Raw genomic sequence first — 27,398 nt, 5'->3', positions numbered from 1 at the left:
AAACCCAGCAGGGACACCAAGCAAGCACCTGTCCAGCGGTGAGCCTCTACCTTCTGTCCCTGGGCTATGCCTTGAACTCAAGGTCAGAACTCTCCTTACTGCATGCTCCCAATCGTGCTGAATCCCCCAACTTCCCTCTCCTGCCCTGCCCTCTCTCCTGCCCCTCTGGTCCTGACTTCCAAGCCAGGACTTCTGACTTTTAAAAACATTTTATTGTGTTGTGTGACTTTTTATAAAGCAGAATTAAATAACTTTGGAAACAAAGGTGGCATGTTGGTGATCCCAGTCCACTTAAGATAAATGAGTGTCCATGGGTTGCCCCTCTGCACTGGAGCACTGCCCTCCAGGGGATAGGCTCCGGTTCCCTCCAGAGGTGGCAGAGGAGCTCCGTCCCCAGAGACACACAGATGCACAGGCACCACCTGCCAAGGAACCATGGGTGCCAAGGGGTGCTGCCAAAGCCCGCACAGTCTTGTTGAAGCTTCCCAGTTGACCCTCAACATGGTCCGGCTGACCTAAGTGCTAACTCATGGTAAAGAAGGGCCAGCCTCAGATAAATAGGATCCCACAGGTGACTGGACCTGCTGCTTTTGACTTCCTGTCCCTGCAGAATCATCTTGTCAAAGGGTGAAGGCAGCTTACTGGCACCCTTCACAGTAACTACTGTCAGCAGAGGAACTGAGCAGGGTGCCCTCTGCCAGTGTGGCCCAGTTCCTGAGGCCTGGCATGCTCTGCTCCTAAGTCAGGCTGTACTTCCCAGTATCATCCTGAAGGAGGCACCGGTGAGCACTCATCACACTGGAAGGAAGAAGGCAGGGGACTGGACAAAGTCCAGACCTTGCTGCAGATGGCGGCCTGTTACTAATAAGAGGGCTGCTGAAGCTTGACAGAGGATGGAAGCTGTTTCGAGATGCATTTAACAGCAAGAAACACTGCTTTTCTTTCCACATGTTTGTTTTGACTAGCATTCTGGTCATGAAAGGGGATTTTGCATTGGATTCTGCATTGAGAACAAAGTAACACACAACACAGTTTGAGCATTTTATCCTCGTGTTTAACAGCATAGTTCTCAAAAAGCATTTTAATAAATATATGAAGGCTCAAGGTAACCACTGTTTGGAGGGGACAGTGTTTGCTTTCCCACATACTAGTTTATGTTCAGGGTCATTTAAAATGAACACAGTCACCATCCAGGGACTATGCAAACACTGGCCTGCCCAGGTTTGTTTTTTTCCCATTCAATGTATCTTGGTATTATCTTCCTTCCTCCTACACCAGAGGGACAAAATGGCCAAGTTCTAGCAGGCTGCGAGAACGCCATGATGGCTGAGGCGAAAATGTTTGCCTTCTTGACAAAAGGCTTCCGTGGAGTTACCTGGACCATCAGTGATGCGGCATGAAAATAAAGCTGAACAAAGAGGCTCCACCACTTGTTAAACAGCAAGAAGTGCCGCTGACTAGTCTGGGGAAGGGCAGAGGAATGGCTTCATCCATCCCCAACTGGAAGCATGACCCTCATGGAGGAGATGCCAGTGACCTGTCTGTAAGGAGTGACTCAGGCCTCCTGCAGGGCCTCTTGTCCCAAGAACCTCCAGCAGGGGTGTCTGCACCCAGCACAAGCTGCCAAAGCATTCTCAGCACCTCGGGGTCACCCAAGCAGATCACCACTGCGCAGCAATGGACTCCCCTCGAAGTCCCACATGGCCAAGGACTGTCCACAGTGGACAGGCTAACACATTCTTGCAAGAAGAGCAGCAGATGCTGACAGTGGGTCCAGTTTGAAGCCACCACCACCCGAGGCCCTAGATGGACTCTAGAATCCAGTCACTGCCAGAGAGGTGGGGCACAGGCAGGGGCAGGCTCCCAGGAGGGCCTCCATCCTGGCCTTCACGGAGGGAGCTCTGGTCCTGGAAACCCTCTTCTTCCTCGTCAGAGAAGCCGTTCTCCAGTGCACACGTGCAGTCAGGGCTGGAGGCCGCCTGGCACGCACCCTTGTACTCCTGAATTGACTCGTAGAGGCTGTATAGCTGGCAGAGCAAAGACACGTCCAGCTGCCGGAGGCCAACCTAAGGGAAGGCAGGAGGCAAAACAAGTCAGCACGCCCGGTCAGCTATCTGCCGAGGCCAGCTCAGTCCTCCCACACAGAAACAGAGCCACATCTCTCGGAGACTGGGGTCTCCAGTTTGGAGAACACCTTCCTGTGTCAGGCCCATCCACAGCCTGGGGAGAAACACCACTGTGAGGTGGTGAGCCCAGCCTTCGGAGTTTGCTGTGGCACTCCAGCTGGCTGCACCAGGCACACCAAGCCACAGGTCATTTCCTCCCAGCCACCAGACTCAGAAGATCCTCGTCTGCTTTCCCTGTCAGTATGTTAGGATCTGAGCACCGAAGTCACAGCTCCCGGGGTTGGAATGCAGCCACCCTGCAGCACCCACCTCCAAACCAGCTCAGCCCCAGGTTTACAAGAGGACCCTTGGAGGCCAGACACCCGCTGCTCCAGAGTTGTGGGATCCCTCCCCAAACAACTGGCTGACCATGAAGAAATCCAGTAACAATGGAATATGACTCATCCATAAAAAAGAATGACTTTGAGCTGGGCGCAGTGGAACACAGCCTGTATCCCAAAAGCTCTGGAGGCTGAGGCAGGATTGCAAGTCCAAAGCCAGCCTCAGCAAAAAGCAAGGAGCTAAGCAACTCAGTGAGACCCTATCTCTAAATAAACTACAAAATTGGTCTGGGGATGTGGCTCGGTTTTCCTGTGCCCTGGTTCAATCCTGGTACTCCCCCCTCCACATACACAGGCAAAAAGAATGACTTTATGACTTTTTATGGTAAATGAATGATCCAGAGACAATCATGCTTAGTGAAATAAGCCAATCCCCCAAAAAACTAAAGGCTGAATTTTTCTCTGATATGTGAATAAGGTAGGGAGTAAAGAACAGAAGTTCATTGGATTAGACAAAAGAGTAATAAAGGGAAGAGAGGGGACAGGAATAGGAAAGACAGTGGAATTAATTAGATATAACTTGGGCTGGGGTCGTAGCTCAGAGGTAGAGCCCTCCCCCCTACCATGTGTGAAGCCCTGGGTTTGATCCTCAGCACCACATATAAATAAGTAAAAATAAAGATATTAAAAATATATTTTATAGGGACTGGGGTTATGGCTCAGTGGTACAGTGTTTGCCTCTCATGTATGAGGCACTGGGTTCGATCCTCAGCACCACATAAATATAAAAATAAAAATATAAAATATAAATATATTATAAAAAAATTAGACATAACTTTCCTATGTTTATACACGAATACACAACCAGTGTAACTCCACATCATGTACATCACAAGAATGTGATCTTAATTAGAGTAAAATATACTCCATGTATGTATAGTATGTCAAAATACCATCACATATATCTAAAAAGAAAATGAAAAATTTTTTTAAAAAGCAGCAGCCTGGTAAGATGCAGCTGACAGCTTCTCCTGGAAACACGTTCCACAAAAAGAAGTGGTGACTGGGGACAGCGGTACACACCAGGAATCCCAGCAGCTCGGGAGGCTAAGGCAGGAGGATCATGAGTTCAAAGCCAGCCTCAGCAACTCAGCTAAAAAAAATATGTTTTTTAAAAAAGGGCTGGGGGGCTGGGGACATAGCTCAGTTGGTAGAGCACTTGCCTCGCATGCACGAGGCCCTGGGTTCAATCTCCTGCACCAAAAAAACAAAATGGCTGGGAATGTGGCTCAGTGGTTAAGCACCCCTGGGTTCAATTCAATCCTCAGTACCAAAAGAAAAAAAAAAAGTGGTAACTGAATAAGGGACACATACTTATTTATCTTCAAGTTCCTCCCTTCCCACTGCCTACCCAGGGAAGGCAGCTAGGGTAGGAAAGGAACCATTTCTATCAATCCAAGACAGAAGCTCTTCATGTGCTTGAAAATGCAGGGGAGCCCAGTACACCTGAATCCTCAGTGTGCTCAGGAACCATACAGGAACCATACTGGCTCCATTCAGCAGCTGGGGCCGCTGGAAGCCATGGGCGACGCTGACCACACCTAGGGGACAGCCCTAAGGATGCATAAAGCAGGGGAGCCCTGCATCCTCTCTCACTCCCAGTCCAGTTACTTGGACTCTGCTGGGAGGTCTATATGAAGTCCAGTCCCCGTTAACAGACACCTCCTGCATGCTAAGGCCCCTTACACATGGACATTGCCCACAAAGAGGCAGATGGCATGCAAAAATGGCTTCCTTACCCAGCACGAGATTCTCCAGGTAAGAGTCTGACTTTCATAAAGGAAGCTGGAGCCCAGTTAAAAATCGATTTTCTTTTTTTTTTTTAAAGAGAGAGAGAGAGAAAGAGAGAGAGAGAGAGAGAGAGAGAGAGAGAATTTCAATATTTATTTTTTAGTTTTCGGCAGACACAACATCTTTGTTTGTATGTGGTGCTGAGGATCGAACCCGGGCCACACGCATGCCAGGCGAGCACGCTACCGCTTGAGCCACATCCCCAGCCCTAAAAATCGATATTCTTGAGATGAGATTGGGTGTTAAACTGAAGGTCATTCTTTACGCCCTTCAATCACTCCCAGCCACCAGGCAAATACTGGCTGGCTTCTGAATAGACCAGACATAGCACTGTAGCTGTGGGGATGCACACCTATCCCAGCTCCGGGGAGACTACGGAAGGAAGATTGCAAGTTGGAGGCCAGCCTGGGTCTTTATTCAAGACCCTATCTTGAATAAAATAAAAAGGGCAGAGGACGTAGTTCAGTGTTGGAGCACTTGTCTACCCTCATGTGCCTAAGGCCCTGGGTCCAACCCCGTACAGAAAAAGTTATAAGAAAGGAGCTGTGTTTGCCCAGCCCCAAGGGCAACCTTCTAGACTTTCAGACAGGCCGTCCTGCTGTCACTCTGGCACCTCGTGGGCCTAGAACTCCTGGAGAAGCCTCCCCCAGGCCCAGTCCTGTCTTTCTCAGGGGCTCTGCTTAAGTCCACACCCTCAGTGGGTCTGTAAATATGAGACCCAGTGCCTGGGTAAATTGTCATAAGAAGCGGCTCCACCCAGTGGCTACCTGCCCTCAGGCAGCCTCCCAGGTGAGCCAATGGCAAGCCTGGGGGCACCAAGCCCCCCAAATCTGGGTCAGACACGGTAGGTTGCCCTCCTTACTGAAGCCTGGGTGTGCATACCCGTCAGGAAGAGCGGTGCTGGCCTGGAGCTTCACCGGTGACCGATACCCATCCCAGCCAAGAACCAGCATCTCCACACAAAGGCCTCTGTCTTTCCTGAGCCACTGACATTTACGCTGCTCCCAGGATGGCATTTGAGGCTACAAAGAGCAGAAGAGCAGACTAAAGACTGCCCGCTGGCACTCTGCCAACAGTGGACAGAGTGCACAGCCCTGCCCTCCTACTGTGATGAGGCAGGCGTGTTATGTGCAGCTCTACCAGCAGAGCAGAGCAGCAGCACTGGGTGGGAAAGGAGCCCGGGCACCCAGAAGTGCCCTGGGCCACCCTGGGCAGGAGACGGTCAGCGTAGCAAACAGGATAAAAATCACCAGCAACATGGTACCTGAAGACCCCGGTCTGAAAGGACCTGGATGTTCTGCCTCTGACTCCACACGCCGACCCTCCGAGCGAGTCGAGGCCTCCAACAGCCCTGCTGTGCTGGGTCCTGTCTCCAGCACCCTGGTGTTAGGTACCACCCTGTTGCTCTCTCCTATCCACCCTTTAAATACCCGGAGGCGGGGTTCAGTCCACACCCTTACACCTAACAGACCAGCTAACTCATCTCTCCAAACTAGGTACCTTGGGTCCTGCCACTACTTTCACAGGATGCTCTGGTCTGCTGACCACCAAGTCCTTCCTCCAAACTGGCTCCTGCTTCCGGAGATTCCTTTCAAGATACAAGCCCTGCACACAGATCCTGACTCGGCAAGCCCCAGAGCACTGACCTCTTCTAGGGCTAGTATGAGGGAACAATGGAACTTCAGCAACACCACACCCACCCAGAGACTAGGGACAAGGCTTGCTTCCACTGAGTGATTCTGACACCATCAGGGTAAGGGTGCGAGACTCTACTCCCACCTCAGGGCAGACCAGAGTCACCCAGGATCACCAGTAGCGTGCTGACCTCCACCCTCCCAGGGTACCTGGTGTGCTTGGGAGAGGCAGGTGCCTGGGCTCCAAGGCAAGACGGCCCCTTGGAGAGTGAAGGCTCTGCCTTTCCCCTCCTGTGACACAGGTGTGGTTCTTGGTGGTTCTAGGCTTTCCAAGGTCTTCCCGGAGCCCCGAGTGGGCCGGCAGCAGTGAGCTGGAAGCAGAGGACAGTGCCGGGACTTCTCAGTGCCATAGTACCAGATGACTCAAAGCTGCCCTGTCATGGGTGGGACACTGGCCTAGGAATGCAGGTCCGTCCTGTCCATACCTGCAACACAGGTGACCACGCGCCAAGCACTGGGCCACCAGCAAGGACACACACACCCTGCAACGTCTCCAGGCACCCAGACTTCTCTGACTTAGCAGAAATCCTTAGAAATAGCTATGGGGGCAGCCCTGATTTCTTGTCAGAACATCTCCTGCTGGCTGCTGAACAAGGTCACTCCATCTTCTCAGGGAGCGGGAACTCGCTGGGCAGCGTTCCATCACGGTCAGATGACTCTTCGGCTGTGTCCCTACTTGCCACTGCACCACATGCACCAGTCAGGTTGAGGCCCCTTCACCCAGACTAGCCCCAGGTGTCCGCTCCACACAAGCCAGAGCCTCTGGGACCACCTGGCCCAGCAGCGGCACCCCGCTGCTAGTGACTGGCTCAGCCAGTATTCAGCCCTTTCCTCCTGGGATGTCTTGGGGCATTCCTGGTTCTCCACCTTATGCTCCAGGTGTGCAGATGGGTCTCCTTCCTCCTGCCACAGGACAAGCTGCTTTAAGGAAGTGACTCACATCCTTCTGGGAGTCCTCAGCCACCAGCCTGGAGCTCGAAGCATGGACATGCAGATACCAGGTGCCTCAGTGTACAGCCGGTTATAGAGAGCTCAGGTTGTATGGCTGCAGAAGCAGCCTGGCCAGTCCTACCATGGGCTGTGCAGAGATCCTGGCCACACCCCCAGGCAGTCATAGAAGCATCAGCTGAAGAGGAAGCCCTCTGTGCCCAGTGCACCCCGAGGTGCTCCTATAGAGAGCATCCAGCCTCTGAGTGCCCGCACAGTTTGCATGGCATCAAAGAACACCTCTTGCCTGAGCAGCAGATGCCAAGATTCCTCCAGCAGAGGTCTGGGGCACAAGAGGGGAGAGAGGGCCATCCCAGGAGCAAACTACAGGAAACGAACAGCCCAGAGCAAGAACTTGCCCAAAATCTAGCCCATGGACACAGTGCAGTCCTAGCTACTGGGGGGGAAGCACTGCCCTCATCCACAGCTGGATTCGGAAAATACAGCTCTTTTCTGAAAGCATAAGCTTTGAATTTCAGAAAGGCTCATTAAAAGAAAAATACAGAATTGTCAGACTCTGCAATATACATCCTTAATTCCAGACTCCAAGATGGGACAACCAATTAGCATCCACTGCTGCAAGCTGCTAGCGTCCTTCCTCTTTCCTGTCCAGGCTTCCTGCTTCCTTCCTGGCCATTCTCTCCACTTCCACGTGGGGCTCCCTTCACCCGACTGCCTTGACCACAGGAGGCTCCTCAGCCACAGAATTCCCACGATCAGGCCCCACCGTTCTGAGCAAGACTCCTGCCTCCTCGCTGTGGCACAGGCTCCAACAGGAGTGTGCTTCAGGCAGGAAGTGACTCCCAGCTAGGGTCCCCACAGGTCTCTTAACACTTCCAGGGCTGCAGGGGGCAGGGGTTCTTCCCAGCTTGTGAAAGACACAGTAGAGACACTGCCACTAGGCGACAAGGTTTAGACGAGAGGACCTCTAAAAGGAAGATTTTTATTTTTTCTTTTTCCAGGACCAGGATTAAACCCAGACAGGGGACACTCTATCATTTAGCCACAACAACTCAGGCTGGGGTTGTGGCTCAGCAGTAGAGCGCCTCCCTTGCACACGTGAGGCACTGGGTTCGATCCTCAGCACCACATAAAAATAAATAACGGTATTGTGTCCATCTACAACTAAAAAAAAAAATTAAAGAAAAACTTTAAGGTGTCTTTTAGAAAAAAAACTAAAAATAAAAGTTGGGGCAATTCATATTTGTATTTAAGAGATACAAACAAGAGACTTCTTCCCCAACACAGTGGAGTTGAATTGAGGCCAGCACACCAGGAGATGGCAGCAACTGGTGAAGTGACAGCTGGACTCAGCGGGTCACACCGGGAACCCACCCTCTCCATGACTCCTCCACCCACGCTGCAATCGCCAGGTCCAGAGGCTGGCACAACCATACACCCACATTAAGGCACCATGCCAGAGGGGCAAGTTCCGTCTGTGGGTTGCAGCTGAGGAGCATGTCCAGGCCCACAGGCCACTACAGAGGGGCACGTGTAGGGCTCACACGTACGTACACACGTGTAAGCTGTGTCAGGACTTCCGAGATGTGGCACTGGGTGAAGAAGCCTCACTTGTCCCTGTTACAGCCTCTGCACTGCTTAGCCTTTTTCCCAACAAGCACATTTCTCTTGAGTTTAAAACTACTACTAATAATAAGAAAACACACAGTGAACACACACAGCTAGCAGGACCAAGTACTACAAGCCCTTTTTGGAGAACTGAGTGGCTGTATCTATCCAAAGCCTTGAAAATATGCCATATCTTTGAATCAGCTAAGGTTTTGTTGGAGAGAAAAAAAAGTCTCCATTGTACAGCAATATATCTTCCTCGTCCTTGTCCTATGAGGCAGTTCTGATTCTAGTAAGATGGACCCTGGCCTGTGGCCAGTCAGCAGCAGAGCAGGAGCTACCCCAGATCTGCAGGACCCTGGTCCACTTGTAGGAAGACCCGAAGCAAGAAGCCCCAAGGCTAGCAGGACTTCTGCAAACTGCTGGGATCACTGCAATTTTTACTTTTGGTTTTTCTGAATTTTCTAGATTTTCTACAGGTATTAACTTACAACGAGAGACCCTTTACTATTACCTTTTAGAAATTCGATGAATGAGAAAGCATACACAGATGGTTTAGGAAAAGATGTAGCAAATGCTCAAAATCTAATCCAGGTGCCCAGTGTATGTCCACAGGACTGGACTGTGACTGAAGGAGGCGGAGCCCTGCCTGGTGGTAATCTGATTCCTGGTAAACTAGGGTTGACAGAAGGGTGTTGACCTATGTACTGTTTAGAAAAGGAGAGCAAAGAGGAGGACTTGACTGGTGTTGATGTAGCAGGGAAGGACTACTGACCCAGCCACCGACACTGGTTAGAAACAAACGCCTGGTTGCCCTGCATTCCCCTGGGACTCCACGACTGCAGCCTGCTCCCATAGGTGGAAGCACACGGACGTCCCCTGGTCAGCTTCACTTCCTGTGGACATGTCATCCACCAGGGTGGGACTAGCCTGAGAAGAACCATGGTGATTCAGACGAGAGAAGCCAGGGTGACTGAGCCCCCAAATTAGGACAAACTCAGAGTTTGTCACACCCCTACCCCATCTGTGGGCCTTTCTGCTTGCTGACTTAGGTTGATGACGTCCAGAGACACAGGACAGGATCCTCATAAGCCCCTCTTGTTATCTCCAAAGGCAGCACAAATAAGCCTGCTTCCTTTCCTTCTGTCCTAGACAGAGAGAAAAGCAACTGCCTTTTTTTTTTTTTACTATACCTTTGTTTGTTTATTTATTTATTTATTTATTTAATGTGGTGCTGGGGAGCAAACCCATGCCTCACACATCCTAGGCAAGCTCTCTACAACTGAGCCACAACTGCAGCCCCTGCCATTTTCTTCAACAAATGTCTTTGTACATTCTTTTGCTTTTCTCTGATTACAAATATAAAACCTTTTCACTGCACTAAAAGCTCAAATGGGGGCTGGGGATATAGCTCAGTTGGTAGAGTGCTTGCCTTGCATGCACAAGGCCCTGGGTTTGATCCTCAGCACCACAAAAAAAAAAAAAAAAAAAAAAAAAAAAAAAAAGCTCAAATGGTTCATTAATCATAGGAACCAGCCTTTTCCCAATCTTCGTTATGAAGTAGATTTCAAATGTTTTGGTCTTGGGAACCCATCCCACTCTCCAAAATTATTCAGGGTCTCCAAATGCTTTCATTTATGTGAATTACACCTGATTTTCTTTGATAGAGTTATACCTATCGATATTCACCTTAGTGGAAATTAAAATAGAGAAGCTTTAAAACACTTTTTTTTTTGTTTGATTTGCAGATTCAGTGTATTTACTATAGAATTTTCACCTAACTTTTTGTATAAAGAATTTTCACCATACTTTGTGTATGAGAAGCTTGCATTAAAATTCATTTAGAAATTCAAGAGACAAGAGAACAACACAAAAGTCTTGACAGAGAGAAACAAAGTTGGAAGACTCACTTTTCCAAATTTCAAAACTCACTTTTAAGTTACATTATTCAAGATAAGGTAGCACCCTCATAAGAATATATAGAGATATAATTATGGCGTCCAGAGACACAGGACAGGATCCTCATAAGCCCCTCTTGTTATCTCCAATGGCAGCACAAATAAGCCTGCTTCCTTTCCTTCTGTCCTAGACAGAGAGAAAAGCAACTGCCATTTTTTTTACTATACCTTTTTTTTATGTTTATTTCTTATTCTATCTGTTGCTAATCTTTAAGAGATTGCAATTAAATTCATATTAAAAGAAAAAATACACAGATAACCTAGAACTTACGAAAATATAATGCAGAATCGAGTATATTGAACAATATACAAAAGATTCAAAGGAAAACATTAATTCCAAAAATGATCTATTATATGGATCTGAAAAACATTTAGGAAATAATATAAAAGTAATTTTATAGAAATATAAAGTAAATTATTGATGAGATAATATGGGGAACAATTTGAAAGACTTTCCCAAAATTTACAGGATAAAGATGAAAATTAACAGAGAAAAAATGCAAGTATATCTATGAAGACCATAAACTGGCAATTTAAAATGCAGATTATTGGTGATTACTTAAAGAACAGAACAAATAGTACAAAAGTAGTAGCCACAATTACAGGGCAGATTACTTTGGGATCAAAAAAAATTATACTGCATATATAATTTAAAAAATCACTGGGTTACATACAACATAATTCTTTTTTTAGAAAAATATTTGAATTTTTTTTAAATTAATTTTTCATTTATATATGACAGTGGAATGTATTACAATTCTTATTACACATATAGAGAACAATTTTTCATATCTCTGGTTGTATATAAAGTATATTCACACCAATTTGTGTCTTCATATAAAATACTTATTAATCCATTAAAAATAATAAACCCATCACATGCTACCAAACCCAGCACATGTTCATAATCTTTATAAACAGTAACATTTTTGTAAATACTTTTTAATGTCCAGCTCATCTGCTTCTTCATTTGGTCCTCTGGGACACGTGTTCTGGTCGAAATAAATGAAGAAAATCTGGCCCAGTGTGCACACGCGTGTGCGTGTGCGTGTGCGTGTGTGTGTGTGTGAGAAGAAAGAAGCATCCATGTAACAGCCTCCTCTAACTGCCTTTCTGTGTTTCTCTATGCCAGCGGGGGACTGTGAACTCCAACCAACTTCCATCCTGCTACACTGAAACCACCAGTCTTGCGCTCTGAGTGGACGTTGGAGTATCTAGCACAAGTCATATGAAAAATGTGGAAATGGGTTAGCCAAATTACACTCATCTTCCAAGTGCTAGTGCATGTCCTCAGATGAGAACAAAAAAGCCACATTTGTCACCATGACCACAACTGACTCATGGACCCCTGCAAGGACCTCAGAAACTCCCAGGAGTCCCCAGACCACATACTAAGAACCCCTGTTCTAAAGATACCCACCTGTAGCACTGCAGGCCTGTCCCTTAAGGTACCCTGCATGTCTACTTTGGATTCTGGCTGCTGTACCACAGGTACAAACTTGTGGGACCTGTCCCATAGCTTACACTTCCACTGTGAGCACTGTTTCTAGGTCCTTACATGAGAATGTCTCCATGGTGTTTTCAGCAACTGTTCAGCACTGTCACTACTTGACTATTATTAAAAGAAACCACCAATATGCACCAACCTACAAGTACTGCTCCTCACTCATGTGACCACCTCTGTGAGACACATTTGGAAAAGTGAGATATCTGTGCGGAGGCAAGGAGGGAGAAGGATGTCGTCATCCTCCTGATCCCTCCCAGGCCCAGCCTCTAATCTGTAGAAGCTTTAAAATGTGTGTGATGATGGCAAGAATGAAGCCCACTGATCAGGCCAATGGACCTAGACGACTCTTAATCCCAGGGCAACCGTATGTCCCTGCTGATGGAAGAGTCCACAGGTAGCAGGAAGACAAGGTAATTGTGCTACAGACCCCAGTTACCCATATTTAAAGCCCCCTTGCAACTCTGACTTGCTATTCAGTAGAAGCCACTTTAGGGCTTTAAAAGGAAATGAAATTAAAGGGCACACACTCAGTTTCCTAAGTTTTACAAAACTGCCCTTCACAATAGAATGTGAGGCCCATCTCTCCAACCCTCAGGTCACTGTGATCATTCTCTTAAGTCCCTTCTTCAGGTACATGATGTGCTATAGTAACAAACTTCAGATGTACAGATAGCAAGGGATTTAAATGTCCTCCTGTTTAACTTGGGTATTTTACCTCCAATTCTAACTACAACTGAGGGTCCCAAAGACCCTCCTGTGGTTATATAGGTCATACTTGTCAGTGTTGACCTTATTGGAAATAAAAACAAGACTTTTGTTCACCCGTCTCATCAATCTAGTCAAGCACTCAGGAACATGCCAGACACCCTTCTCTGCATTTCTAATCTCCAGTCATCCGGTCCCCATCCTCTCCCTCCCTCATCACCTTCTCCCTTGGCATATGGGCTACTGGCAGGGACAGGCCAGGCATTCTGCAGTCCCAGAGCTCACCCTCCTCAACTGGGGAGCTCTGGTCAGAGGACAAATACTCTCCCTGCTCCCCAGGCCCTTCCCTGCAACACACACAAATGGAGATTCAGAACGCCCACAACTGCAAGACAGGCCATCTGTGGCTCTTAGGACCAATCAAGGAAGGGAACACAGTATTCCCCAAAACAGAATAGGCCACATGTCTTAGTGAATGCTGTAGCCAGTAAGGCAGGCTTAGGGACTTCCTGCCTCCAGCATCTGAGGCAGAGCACCACCTCAAGGACAATCCCAGTGTTGAGCATCTGCAGGTAGGAGCACGGAAGGAACCCACAATCTTCACGGGAAAGTGCAGATGGAGGTGGGACTCTTGCTAAAGGGTGGCACTGGAAAGGGGCAGACCTCTGCCGCCAGCCTCAGGGCTGGCTGCCTGCTCACGAGGTCTGCAGTGTACATGTGCAGTTTCCCCCATGGGATTGTGAAAATGGCTTCTCAGAGGGAGTCGGTGTCTTGTGAAGTTCATGTTGGTCCTGCTGCTGCATGGTGGGTGTGACCCAGGAAGGCCAGGGTTCCCTCCTCCAGCCTGCTCTAAATATCCTTGCCCACCTGACCCCAGAGAGCTACAGCAACACCCATCAGAACCAGCGCAGGCTGGGCTGTGGCTGTTGGGAGCACTGTGACCCTGACATGTGGCAGAAAGGGGGAAGGCTGTGAATCCAGGAGCAGACTGTCCAGTACCCTACAGGTGGGGAGGGAGCAGACACGAGTGTACAGAGGCACAGAGAAGCTTTTCAATCCTTTGGAGCCTCAAATCTTCAGATTATATTCCTATGACCTTATCTGAGGGCCTATCTTTGGGGAATGCCCAGTCCTCAGACCTGTCATACAGTCCTGTCTACATAGTCCTGTCCACATAGCCCAGTACCCAGTCCTGTCCACACAGTCCTGTCCACATGGTCCTGTCCACACAGCTTCCATTAAGAACATCCCCTCCTGGCCTCATTCCTCGCAGCTGGCCCAGGCTGTCCAGGCTGCCTCACGTCCTATTGCAGCTTGTACAAACTGGTCCTATGCAGTATCCTGTCCTGTCCACATGGTCCTGTCCTAAACTGTGGCCAAAACTGACCATGGACATTGTCAAGGGTCAGGTTCCAGAGGAAGAACTACAGTAGCAGGGGGAGGCGAAGAGAACACCTCAGTGGATAGCGGGTCCAGTCTTTCTCTGAACACGTCCAGACCTTTCATAAGACTCTCCTTTTTCAAAAGCTAGTGCAGGTTGCAGTTCTATTATTATTAGAGTCTTCACCACATTGCCATAAAGATGCCATACCACCAGGTGTCAGAGGCTCTTTAACGTGTCCTCAAATCTTCCAGAGTACCTTATAGACATTCACCCAGTGACATGTTGAAAGTGACCTAAAATATTCTCTAGTGTAAAAATAACAGCAAATATTTTCCAGAGTGTCTTTTCAGTTATTGCTGTTATAGGGCAGCAACCATTTGGCCCTTAAAGCTTTCCAAATGGGTCCTTCTGGACAGCTCAATGTCTCAGTGATAGAGAAGTCACAGATGTAAGATAGCTGGAACAGGGAGTGGTGGAACTTGGAGCAGAAACCACCACCCTGAGCAGCTCAAGGTGTCACCCAGCATGGGTCAGAGCCCTCTGCCACTCAGGCGAGCCCTACCTTCTCAGCCCAGGAACCAGCTCCCCAGGCTCCACCCACGGCATCCCTGTCTCTCCTCTGAGATTTCATTTGCTCACTCAGCCGCCACCAGTTCTTCAGCAATACCCAGGCCTAGGTCTTCCCTTGCACCTCCAGCTCCACACGGAAACTCTCAAACGCCTAACACACTGACACAATGGCCTGCCACCTTTCCCCAGAAAATTTTTTATTTCAGTCACTCCTGATAAATAACAAATTTGAAGAAATAAAAGTATCTAAAAACAACAACAACAAAAAAAAGAAGCAGCCACTCCTCCAAACTATCCCTGGGAGCGGTGCGTTCCAAGGTTCAAGTGGCTCCTACTGCTGCCATACAAAGATGTGGCCTGGTGAATGTTTGCAAAAGGTACCTCCCAAAACACACTGGCGAGCACAAGGTGATCCTAGTGTGTGGACAGTACAATACCACAATTAAACAGGGCCTTGGAGCCCTGCAGACCTAAAGGGACCTGTGAGCTTATGGGAAGTAGGGTTAGCACCTCATTTCTTCTTTTTAATATAAAATAGACTTTAAGTACCAATTCTATGGAAAATTATATGGATCGAGTAGGAAAACAATGTACAGAAAGCACTAATATTTTACCTATACAGGCGATATCCCAAAATATTAGCAACAATCATCAATCAGTGCTATGACTGTAATTTTTCATTGTTTTGCTTAACTACACTTTCCATTAAAAAGCTTGTCATCTTTGGTTCCTTTTTATCACCTTTCCAGACCCTAACACTTTATCTGCAATTCCTGCAGCTTCTGCTTCCAAATAGTGGTTCCCACAGAATTGTTTTCTGGTAGAAGTCAACCCTCCTATGCACACCTGAGCCATCTCCCCAGGAGCCTCCCAGGATTAGCTCAGCCTCCTGCACCCTCCAAGTGCAGCCAGGAGGGTGCCCTCCTGCTTCTGAGCACTCTCTCCTCCAACTGCAGCTCACAAGTGCCAGCTTACTGCCACCTTCCTGGGGCTCCTCTCCCCTGTGGCCAGGCCCCCCACACCTCCAGGGCTGCAATCCTCCTGAAAAGAAGCCCTCTCCATTCCCCAACCTCCACCTCCTTTCTGTGCTTGCAAGGGGCTTTTCCCTCAAGCATTTGGTCACATTCTCCCAAGACATCCAATTATGTCCTTTGTCACAGCTTTGACCTCAGGCCTTCAAATTAAATGGATCAACACAGACATTCTGCAGATGATTCAGGAGTGAACTCCCTTTCTTGTTTGGCAAGAACTCCCCAGTGGAGCCTTAGCATGAGTCGGCCATTGGGACCCCACTGCCCCAGGTCAGTAAACCTCTTTAAAAGCTCCCAAGACAGTACTTTTAAAGACCTTCTGACATTTCTTGAAATACCTAACCTAATCATAGCTAAATATCAGACAGACTAGAGAGAGCTGTTCATTAGGAGAGGAGCTCTGGTCCAAGGCATAATCATGAGGTTGAGTTGTACTTCAGTCACACCAGGAGGGACCTGGAAAGTACTTTCCAGAATGGCCAGTGGGCTCCCAAGCCACCACAGCATGACTCCCCTGGGAGCATGTTTACAAACCAGAGCTTTAAAGAGGAGTGGCCCTGAGCCTTTCCTGCCTCCCATTCAAGAAAGGAACTTCAACACCAGGGTGGGTCTTCCTTTAACCCAGGGGCTTTGCTAAGTGACAGTTCAGGCTGTAAACACAGAGGTGCCCCTATGTCTCATTAAAATGCAGTCATACCAGTGTCACTTAATGTCTGTTAATAAATGAAAGTGGTTGGTGTGGAACACAAGTGTTCAGTAAAAAGCTTAGGGAATCTTTAGAATCAGAAATCACTTCAATGCCAGCTGCAGAGTGGGACAATATCTAGTTGATTACAATGTGCTAAGGTTGCTTTCTGAATTCAGTTAAGCCTTTTCAGAACAGACATGCTCCTGGGAAACTATGCATAAATTCAACTCTCCTGAGCAAAATGTTAAATACATCAGATGCTTACTTAAAGATTCCTCTAACAACTTTTTGGCAAATTCAGTCTTTGGAAACCTGGCTCAAGAGAGGGAACACTGGACTGAGGTAAGAACAGACCAGAGGGGCGGGCAGAGGATTAGAAAGGAGGGAGTTTTCTGTCCCAGTTCCTCTGGCTAAGCCTGGGACAGAGAGCTTAGGGTGAGATTCCTTGCCCCAAATCTCTACTCTGCTTTCGTGGTCACCCTGTACCACTAAAACCTATTACACTTTCCAGGTCTGAGAAAAACTAAATCCGGTTGTTGCGGGCCCGACACCACCCGAGGAAGCACCGGCCTCCGCCCCGACGGTAGGACCACCACAACCTCGGGTCTGCAGACTCCGCGCCGCGCCTCCAACTGCGGCCCCCGGCTGCCGCCGGCTAATCGGATTAGGGACCGGCGCAGGGGAGGGCCCGGGCCGCACCACCCCCGCCTTCCGGAACTGTCCCCCACTGCGCAGCCCCCGACCCTAGGCCACCACGCCTCCAGGGCGAGCCTCGCGCCGCACCACGAAGGCTACCCTCCAAAAGCCGCCCCTCCGGCGCGCGTCTTCCGTGGGCAGAGGGGACACGCGAGAGGGGCGCGGATTTCCGGGCGGCGGGGCCACCTCCCTCGACGGCCGGGCCGACGGCGCCCGCGCCCCGCAGACCCTTACCATCTCCCTGCGTAGCAGCGCCAGCGCGGCGTCCAGGTTGGGCGGCTTGGCGCGCGGCCCCGCCGCCCGCGCCCCGCGGCCGCCCGCGCCCCCGCGGCTCAGCTCGTCCTGGATGCGCGACTTCTGCGCGTACAGCCGCTCCAGGTGTCGCCAGCTGCCCGCCGCGCCGCCCGCCGCCGAGCGAAGAAGCCCGCTCAGGCTCTTGGGCAGCGGAGGGAGCCCGTCCACCCGCAGCCCCCGCGCCGCGCCTGCCGCGCCCGCCGCCCCAGCCCCGCTCATCCCGTCGTGGCCGGCCACGCGCTGCCGCCTGGCCGAGGCCCGGGCGCCCGAGGTCCCCGCCCCGTCCCGCCCCGCCTGGCCCCGCCCCCGTGCCCGCCCCGCAACCCGGCTGGTCTCGGCGGCGGCCCCACCCTCCGCCCACCCCTGGTCCAGCCCCGCGCCGCCTCGGCGCACCCCGCCCAGTGTCCAGCTCGCCCGCAGCCCGGACCCCGCCCCGCTCCTCCCGGATCAGCCCGCAAGCTGCTGGTGACTGCTTGGGCCCCAGCTCCAGGTCTGACCCAGGAGGCCGCTGGTGCGGGAGTGCGGGCTGGACGTCAGGGGAGCAAGCAGGGATACTTCGGACGGGCTCGCTGGACCTCTGACAGATGGCAGTGTCCCCGCACCGCAGCAGCCAGGACTCTGGGAATTCCAGGACACCAGCAAACATTCTTTCAGTCCTGCCATGAACAGGAGAGTAATTGTAATTGAAATGTGAGGAAATGCGGGAAGAAATTAACTCTCAGAAACTGTCAACTCCGGCAAAAATAAACAGCACGTCACAGCAAAGGAGAGGAGAGAGGCTCTGCCCCTTCCAGGAAGAGTAAAAGTGACAGGCAGTTATAGCCAGGTGAGAGGCAGGGAAGGCGAGGAAGGGGGGCTGCCGCCCAGCTGCTGGTGAAAAACCGCGGCAGCATACAGTCTGCCTTGAGTGCCCATGATTGTGGGGCCTAATTATAAAGGGACTTGATTGTCCTAAATGCATTCAGTAGGAGCATAATTACAAAGTGTGCTGAGAGCTTCGGACACCCAACATAAAAGCACTGTCTAGTCCTGAAGGACTTTCTTCCCTTTAATCTATCACCCATGGAGCCCAGCCAGAACCAAGGTCTAAAAATGACCCTAGGTCCTGCAGAATGGACCCTAGGGATGGAGAAGACTGGGTGTGAGCATTTCCATCCCAGAAAGAGAGATTTGAGGGCACTCAGGATTCCCACCCCACCCTTAGCCAGAATTTCCAGTAATTACCTAGTTGCCTTTCTAAACATCTGGTATTCATCCATTCACCTGTTTAGCTGGCCCGTGTGGGAGTGAAGGAGGGGAAGGACAGGAAGCATTCTGACCTGCCATCCACACCCTAGTGGGAATCCCTTCCATTGTCACCTTGCAGCACCTAGCAGAATCACTCCAGTTGGCTGGTAGGAGGTGTGGGTCTTCGAAGCTACTTCAAAACACCTGGAAGCCCATCCCCCAGAGAATGGGGAAGCAGGGGTAGGGCCAGCTGGGTAACAGCATAAGATCCCAGTGTCCGGACAGAAGGAACAAGGACAGTGTAGATGATAGCCTCACAATTCTGGAGTGTACTCAGTGGGGTAGATATATATTGATATCAACATCACACCCAAAATGAATAGAAATTTCTACAGAATTTTTGTGGCACTGGTTAAAACTATTGGTATAAACCTGAACAATTACGCAACAGCACACTAAATATTTTGACATCCATGAGGACTGGCAGTCAACATCCCTTTTATTTATTTATTTATATTTAGCGTGCTGTTGCGTAATTGTTCAGGTTTAAACCAATAGTTTTAACCAGTGCCACAAAAATTCTGTAGAAATTTCTATTCATTTTTGGGTGTGCTGTGGATCAAACCCAAGGCCTTGCACCTGCTAGGCAAGCACCCTACCACTGTTACTTAGGTGGCAGTTAGAGCACAAGAACCTGGAAAACAGTGAAAGTCCCTGTGAACATACTCTTTGGAGCTGAGGACATTGAATGGCACCTGCCACAGAGATGCTCACTTTCTGGTCTGCGTTGGTCATTTTCCACTTGGTGCAGGACCTAGGATGAGAACACATGGAACACACCTTTAGCCTGCAGAAGAAGTAGGAACAGGGGGATTGATGGGACAGTGGGATAGAGGACTCTCGAGAAGTGGAATGTCAAAGCTGGGAGAGCCTGTGAAATAGAAGGGAAGGCAACCTGCAGAGGAAGGCCACTCACTCCTGCCCGCCCTCCTGGCTCCCTCCTACCTCCCTCCCTCCTCCACAGTCTCTGTGCCAAGCAGTACTTACCAGGCTCAAAGATACAGACAGTAGCTCTGGGATAAGGAACGAGGGCCTTTTAGAAGCAGAGCAATGATTTCTGTCCTGCATACACCAGCTGTTCCTTAAACATTGAACATGATTGGAGGGGCAGACTCAGAGAAGCCCATTAAAATGTCCAACTTTTCTAATTTCAGAAATAATATTGCCCCCGGAGGAGGCTTCCAATTTAGCATTTATTACCTCTCCTCACCTCCACAGAAGTTTTTACTTAGTCAAATGTGCTGCTCAAGTAACAGAACCCTGGTTACAGAGGTTGCCCCAATGACTGTGCCTGCCCCCTTGGCAACCAGTCCCTCACCTGCCACGTCCCTTCTTCAGGTTGCACATCCTTACATCCTGCTCCTGTGGTCCTGCAGCCACCTCTGTCCTCTGCCTCCCTGACCACTCCCCCAGGCAGGACCAGTGTGAGCAGCTGTCCTGAGAGGCAGTGCCCACGGGAGAGATCCCAGATCTGTCTGCCCTCCTGGTGGCACCGAAGGACTCCGGTGCCACCCTGTTCACCTACTCCTTTTGAAGTCTAAAATCAAAGTTCGGAGTTAACACATCCACTTCTGAATAATAGTGAACTTTAATCCAACTTCACCCCTTCCCAAGTAGGCTGTACAGGGGAGTAGCTGTCCCTGCCCACACGCATTAAGGCTCAGAAGGGATGAGTGACGTCTTCTTGTTTGGGCACAGGATTCTGAAGGGCACAGAAGAGCAAGTCTGCAGTGGCTCAGCAGTTCCAAGAGAGGCTCCAACCATCCTTTACATCCTCCTGCGCCCTTTGCATGTCTATATGAAGATTGTAACAAAATAAAAAGGTGTTTAAATAATTTTGTTCCTAGTTATATTTAGGCAAATTCATAAATATCTCTGTTCCAATAGGCTACAGTTAGTCTGAAACTTATTTTTGTGTGGCTGGATGTTTAGACCCTGAATGTAATACTTTGATTTGTGAATATTGCATCTTATCCTGTTGGAAAAGGTCTTCTGAACCTTGGTTCTTCAATCTAGTTTGATACTTGTCTTTCCCAGAATGAGCTCATCCAAACCAATGAATGGATTCGCCTCTGTGGTGGTAGTGACAGCGGTGAAGGTGTGATTTCCAAGGCAGCACCTCGTTTTCTCCTCCAGTGCTCTTGAGGCCTGTGTGACCACCCCACTTACAGAAGATGAAACCAAAGTCCAGAGAAGGAGCCCGAGCTGGACTTTCATGTTCATACTGTGTTCGGTGGGAGAGTGGACAGCTGAATGTGAGGCTTCTTAGACTCCACAGATGTTCCATTCATTGTGGTTTAAAAGCTATGGGATGGGCAGTGTGTAGGTGCACAGCATCCTACTGACTGCACAGCCCTGGAGTAGACACTTGACCACTGCCCAGCAAAGTCCCCAAGAGCACGATGAGCAGGAAGGACAGAGAGGAGGGCAGAAGCTTGTGCCAGACCCTGCTCGGTGGCAGCATTCTTCATGTGCATCGCACAGTCACCCAGTGCTGACACTCGGCTGTGCACAGGACAGCCACTGGCCACGGAGGGTGACTGGGCCTCCAACTGTGGCCTGGTCCCCAGGAAGATGTGCCAAACTGTGATACACAGTGGATGCAGAAAGCTTGCAAGACATCTCATTGATACCTATTCATGTTGTTCAAACAATGTGTTGGAGATGCTAATTTAAATAAAATATAGACATATGTGTGTGTGTGTGTGTGTGTGTGTTTTGTTTTGCATTGATGGGAATTGAATCCAGGGCCTCTCTATTAGTGAGCTACAACTCCAGTCCTTTTTATTTTTATTTATTTATTTTTAAGATTTTTCTTTTAAGTTGTTTTCTTTTAAGTTTTCTTTTAAGATGCTGAGAATCAAACCTAGTGCCTCATACATGCCAGGCAAGTATGCTACCATTGAGCCACAACCCCAGCCCTATTTTTATTTTTTTGAGACAGACCTTGCTAAGTTGCTGAGATTGGCCTCAAACTTGCAATCCTCCTGCCTCAACTTCCCAAGTCACAGAGATTACAGGCACTACAGAGTCTGGCAATAATATATTTTAATTTTACCTATTTTTATTTTTTTAAAACATGTTTTAGTTGTCAATGGACTTTATTTTATTTGTTTTTATGTGGTGCTAAGAATCTAACCCAGTGCCTCGCACATGCTAGGCAGGTGCTCTACCACTGAGCCACAGCCACAGCCCTAATTTTACCTATGTTTAAATGTGGCTACCAAAAAATGCAATTACATATGGGACTTGCATCCACAGCTCACATTATGTTTCTGTTGGGCAGCACTGTCCTAAAATAAGTCCTAGATCCCCAGGGTTAAAACTCAGATGTGCGAACACACAAGGATCTTTAAAACAGTGGAAAGCCTAGCGGACAATGTAAACACTGTGTACTGCAGGAGTTCACAAATGGGACCAGCTTTGGAGAAAGGCCTTGCAGAGGAGTTGGACTCTTCTGGGTCTTGCAGGAGCTAGAGACAGAACAGGGGTGACCTATCCTGTGGCACTGTGGAGATGGCTAGTGGGTGTGTGCCCAAGATGAAGATCTGATAACCTGCATCTAGAGACTGCCAGTCTTGAGGTCCAGGTTGAGGCGCCCAGCCTGGTCTCAGGCAGTGGGGAGGCAGAGGCAGAGGACATGTCAGCGCAGGGATGATGACCTGTGCTTAGAGGGTGGACTGGACAGGGGGAGGGGGATGCAGGAGTCTCAGCTCTGGGGCAGAGGAGGGAGGACAGCAACATCTTTCAGTACTTGGAGTGCCCTGTCACTCCATGACTGGCTGTTTGAGAATCATCCTGAGACCATTCACATTTCCTTTTTTACCTTGAGGGAGTGCTGCAGTCTGACTGGGCACAATTCAGGAGCCACTTGTCAAAAGAAACAAACTTTATTTTTAAAACTACAAACGCCAAACAAAACAGCTCCTCAGGAAAAACCCTCAGAGCCCAACTGCCACCACTGGCTTCCAGAAGCCTCTCCCCCACAAACCACACCACCTCCCACAATCCTCCTCCTCTTGAGGCCGATTGGCTGGGTCGCGTGGGCGGAGCCAAAGAAGTCCCCCAATGAGCAGTTCCGTAGTCTGAAGGGCAGGGAAACAGCCCAATGAACATCGCTGCAGAGGAGCCAATCAGCTAGATGTTGCTGGGGCCACTGTGAGCCAATCATCAGCCGGCAGCTGGGAGTTTGCTGGCAGCTGGAAGTTTGCTGGGGCCCCTTTGGCTGTGGCTCTCAACAAGGGAGCAAGAGTTGAGAGAATGGCCCCAGTGGTCACTGGGGCTGTCACATGGAGTAAAAGTCATCCAGCTGGCAGCTGGCACGTGTCCTGTGAAACCACCATCCAAAACCCTTTACAAGGGCCAGAGTTTACAGGAGGGCCTGGGTTGGGACAGGGGGCCTCATCCAGGTAAGCTTCGAGGAGACGGAGGACCATAGTGAGACCCCACTCTGCATCATCCACTCTACTGTGAACATCAAATGAAAGGGATAAACCTATTGAACAGAGTACTGAACCCAGGACGCTCAGAGCATGCAGGGCCAGGACCGTCACAGAGAGGAAACTGGGCTCTGGACAGACTGGAGACCCAGGCAAGACAGGCTCCCAGCCAGCAGTCTATGCAGCAGAGGGAGAGAGACCTGAGAAGCAGAGATCCTGTGCCCAGCAGAGAGCTTGAGGCCCTGCAGAGAGCCTGAGGCCCAGCAGAGGGCCTGTGCCCAGCAGAGAGCTTGAGGCCCTGCAGAGAGCCTGTGCCCAGCAGAGAGCCTGAGGCCCAGCAGAGAGACTGGGCCCAGCAGAGGGCCTGTGCCCAGCAGAGAGCCTGCGCCCAGCAGAGAGCTTGAGGCCCTGCAGAGAGCCTGTGCCCAGCAGAGAGCCTGAGGCCCAGCAGAGAGACTGGGCCCAGCAGAGGGCCTGTGACCAGCAGAGAGCCTGCACCCAGCAGAGAGCCTGAGGCCCAGCAGAGAGCTTGAGGCCCTGCAGAGAGCCTGTGCCCAGCAGAGAGCCTGAGGCCCAGCAGAGAGCCTGAGACCCCAGCAGAGAGCCTGTGCCCAGCAGAGAGCCTGAGGCCCAGCAGAGAGCCTGTGCCCAGCAGAGAGCCTGTGCCCAGAAGAGAGCCTGAGGCCCAGCAGAGAACCTGAGCCCAGCAGAGAGCCTGAGGCCCAGCAGAGAGCCTGAGGCCCACCATTCTTTTCCCACTTGAATTATGGAACAGCGATGATTTCACAATTCTCCACTGTCGGGAGTTGCTGTGGTCAAAAGCTATATGCACACCTGTAAGTCCTGAGTAAAGGGGTGCTGAACAGGTATCGCACCCTGCAATACATTGGGCTTTTCCCCAGCTCAGATAAGGAAGGTGTGGGCATCACCTGATGGGGTTGAGTTACATTCACCTGTTCCTTTGTAATCCTACCCCTTTGTCCTTTTTGGGATAGAATATTCCATGGAACCTCCCCTTGTGTGTCCCCTATACAAGAATAAAGAATTCCAGTGGCTCTCTCTTTCCATGGACCCCTAAGGTAGCAGAGCTGTCCCTGAATTTTGAAAAGGTACCTCTGTGTGTTGCGTGCTTTCTTTGCTGTTTTCTTAAGTTACTGGAATAGTCAGATTTGTGAACCCAGCACAGGTCGCCAGCTCCAATAGATGGCGATACTCCACCTAGCATATTTGGGATTTAATTTCTTCAAAGCTGCTTTCTAGGATCCAAATAGGAGAAAAACAAACATCCAGAAGCAATGTGCACAAAGCCTTATAGTTTGGGGTACAGATGGATCTGCCTGGTTCTCAAGGGCTGACACCTTCTCTAAATATCAGTGAGTTCAAGTCAAATGTGTTCCTATCACCACACCCAGTCGTGCAGATGTGGGATATGCCAATACCCAGAGAAGAAAAAAAAATTAGGTCTTTCATACTTTTTAATTGTCTTGTAGTTCCTTCCCATAGGCCTAACAAACAGTCCTATGAGTAAAACAAAACCACAGAATTGCCCTACAAGGCGTTTCCAACAATGAGTGGCTGCAGGAGAAGACAGACTTCAACTCGATGTTTATTTTTTTAAAGTGCCAATTATAGATGGAACAAAAAGAAAGCAGAGATGGCCTGTGGTCCACCACCCACAGCTGACCCTTCTTCCCCTGGGCATTCCAGAGAGCACCTTTGTCATCCCAGTGGCTGATGCAGTGGCCATTAAGCCAGGGAACTTAATGTGACTGGGCTCTGATGCAGTAGCCCCAGGGGGTACAATCTGCAGGAATCACAGCTGAGTGGGAGGACTGAGGAAAGGGGAGAGTAAGAACCTGGACTGGCAGCCAGTCAGAATCTGGACTGACGGATGCTGCTGCTGTCTGACCAAGCATGGACTGCTCAGGCACAGCAGGAGCATTCTTTGAAATAAGGTCTTACTGATTCAACTCTGAGGATGTTAGTAGAAAAGCATGCTGCCCAGACACCTGCAGGTCCGAGCTCAGAGGTGAGGTAGGAGCTAGAGACCTGGCAGTGGAGGTGAGCTTGGCTGGAGGAGCCAGGCCAGGTGGACGTGCAGCAAGAAGAGAAGGCTGGGGATGGGGCACCCAGGACACGAACACTGCCACTCAGGCAGAAGTCGTGTGGGTCACGGGCTTCCTCCACCAGAGACCAAGGAATGACCCCCACTGGCACCTGCAGAGCCCAGTCACATGTCTCAGCCTCATGAGATTAGGGATTTCCTACTCCATAGAGTGCACCGAACAAGAAGTTGTCATTCATGATAGATAATCAAAATGCTGCTGCCTATGTGAAGCTAAGCCTTGTTCCTAGGGACTGTGGACCTAGATGGGTCAATCTCAACAAGGAAGAAATATGAACAGTCCTGACATGGGAGCATGCTGCCCAGAGACAACTCCATTCAGACCTGCAGAAGGGCCTTCTCCATGCACATCCACCAGCAAAGTCTTCTGTGCTTGGGGACCTGTTCATTCATCCTTAGTTCATCCCTGTGCATGTTAGCATATGAAGTCACACGAGGTCATTGAAGAAGGGTCAGATGAGAAAAAGCCTCCACAGCACAGCGGTCAGAGAGCCAGTTCCCCTGGAACAGACCAAGAGCCCTCCTCTGAAGTTCGAAGAAGAGGTCAGGTGGGTTCTCAGCAATGGGGACAATGCTTTTCAAATTAGAAAGGGCTAGTGTCAAAAGAATAGTAAAACTTTCCTCCAAAGTTGGAGAATGAATTGTAGCCACCCAAAATTCATGTTGACGTTCCAACTCCCCACTACCACCGGCCCCGTTCCTCAGAATGTGACTGTATTTGGGAGAAGGTGTAAAAAGGTGATCAAGTAAAGTGAGGTCATCAGGGTGGGCACTGATCCAATCCAACTGTTATCCCTGGAAGAAGAGACTTGGACAGAAGATGCTACCTGCAAGTCAAGGTGAGGCCTTGGGGACACTGTCCTGTGACCCCAGCTCTCTGCTGGCAGCCTCCAGGTTGGGGGCCGATGCCCATCTCTCGTGTGAGCCCCTGGCTCTGCACTGTTGCTGTGGCCCTCATGAACTAACACACTGAATAATCCACACTTCACAACTCTGTGACCATGTCCCCGATGGCTGGATGTGGTGCTCAGTGTGATCACAACAAATGCCCTGCCTCAGCCAAGACAAAGCTGCTTTCAAGGGCAGGCAGGAGAGGGTAACCCCCAGTGTGAAGGCCACAGCTGGAAGTGGGATGCTCACAGCATCTTGCGTTCTGCTCGGACTCTGGTGGAAGCACCATACCCTGGGTCCCAAGTCCCAGCACCAGCAGTTGCTGGCTAAGGGCAAAGGCAGACACTCAAGGCAGGAAGGAGGCAGCCTGTGGACAGCCCCGCAGCTCACCGCTAACCCGTCCACAGGCCTTTGCTTGAAAAAACCAAAGCTATCATTTCTCTAATCAGTGCTTACTGAGAGGACTGTCTGTCCTCTGCCTTGTAAGATCAGGAACAGGAGACAAGGAGGCCAAATCTGCCCACTCTTCTCGGCTTGGTCTGTTTCCTACAAATCCAGTGAGTTGAATTTGGAAGGGCGAATCCAGGTATTGTTCTCTGGGTTGTAACACATTATCTCCTCTCTACAGTCTATAGTTCTGGACTAGCTCCTGTTTTCTTTCTCTGCTTCCTTCCTTCTCTCTCTCGCTCGCTCTCCTGTTCTTCCCCAGCAGAGTGCATTAGTGTCCCTGTGCAGACACACACACTGGTCCTGCCAGGCCTCTGGCTGCATCATTAGTTTCCTGATCCTGCCCACAGGCTCTGTCCAGAGGTGGGTCCCATGAGCAGGCTGACCATGGACTGAAAGGATCCCAGCCCATTGCCCTTGGCTTGCCCAAGGTCCCAGAAGCAAGCATCGGTGGACTGCTAAGGAGCGCAGAGCAGACCCTTGTCCAGTGTCCCCTTCCCACTGCCTGACCACCATCCCCACCTCCTTCACCAGCTCTCCTCCTAGGTGCCGTTCTCTCCTGACCTAGGTCAACAACCTTATCTGACTTCTGAGGCCAAGTCCTTCTTGTTTGGGCCCAGGTCAGTGGGCCTTTTCTGGTCCTCTGATCACCCTCAGGGATCTCTGTTTCTCAGATAATCTGTCCTATGACCAGGCCAAGGGCCAGTTGTGGAGAAGCAGCCTCCAGTGGCCGCCAGTCTCAAGCTTCTTAAGGAATGGGTATGCAAAGGTGAAACTTGTCACAGAAGCAAACCCCACAGGACATGGGGAGGGACCCTGGAAAGGAAGG

General features: G+C 50.0%; 1 protein-coding gene and 1 pseudogene across 1 annotated transcript; both read right to left on the bottom strand.

The window, feature by feature from the left end:
* Positions 1-1,054: 1,054 nt before the first annotated feature.
* Positions 1,055-17,599, bottom strand: Fam89a (family with sequence similarity 89 member A). Its single transcript, XM_026413165.2, has 2 exons — positions 17,321-17,599; positions 1,055-2,066 (listed from the first exon to the last, which is right to left on the bottom strand). Exons 1-2 carry the CDS (start codon positions 17,597-17,599, stop codon positions 1,803-1,805), a joined length of 543 nt encoding a protein of 180 aa, XP_026268950.1. The 3' UTR covers positions 1,055-1,802.
* Positions 17,600-24,583: 6,984 nt separating this feature from the next.
* LOC113200227 (small nucleolar RNA SNORA18) lies at positions 24,584-24,705 on the bottom strand (annotated as a pseudogene).
* Positions 24,706-27,398: the final 2,693 nt, after the last annotated feature.

Source organism: Urocitellus parryii, chromosome 9 (genome assembly GCF_045843805.1).
Source record: "Urocitellus parryii isolate mUroPar1 chromosome 9, mUroPar1.hap1, whole genome shotgun sequence".
In the NCBI taxonomy this organism is placed as follows: Eukaryota; Metazoa; Chordata; class Mammalia; order Rodentia; family Sciuridae; genus Urocitellus; species Urocitellus parryii.
The sequence above is the reverse complement of the archived record's forward strand: the minus strand, read 5'-3'. Positions and strand labels throughout refer to the sequence as shown.

Coding starts and splice junctions, on each gene's coding strand:
- Fam89a (XM_026413165.2), bottom strand. CDS start 17,599: ATGAGCGGGGCTGGGGCGGCGGGCGCGGCAGGCGCGGCGCGGGGGCTG. Junction 2,067..17,320: donor CGCTGCTACGCAGGGAGATG/GTAAGGGTCTGC, acceptor GCCTTCCCTTAG/GTTGGCCTCCGGCAGCTGGA.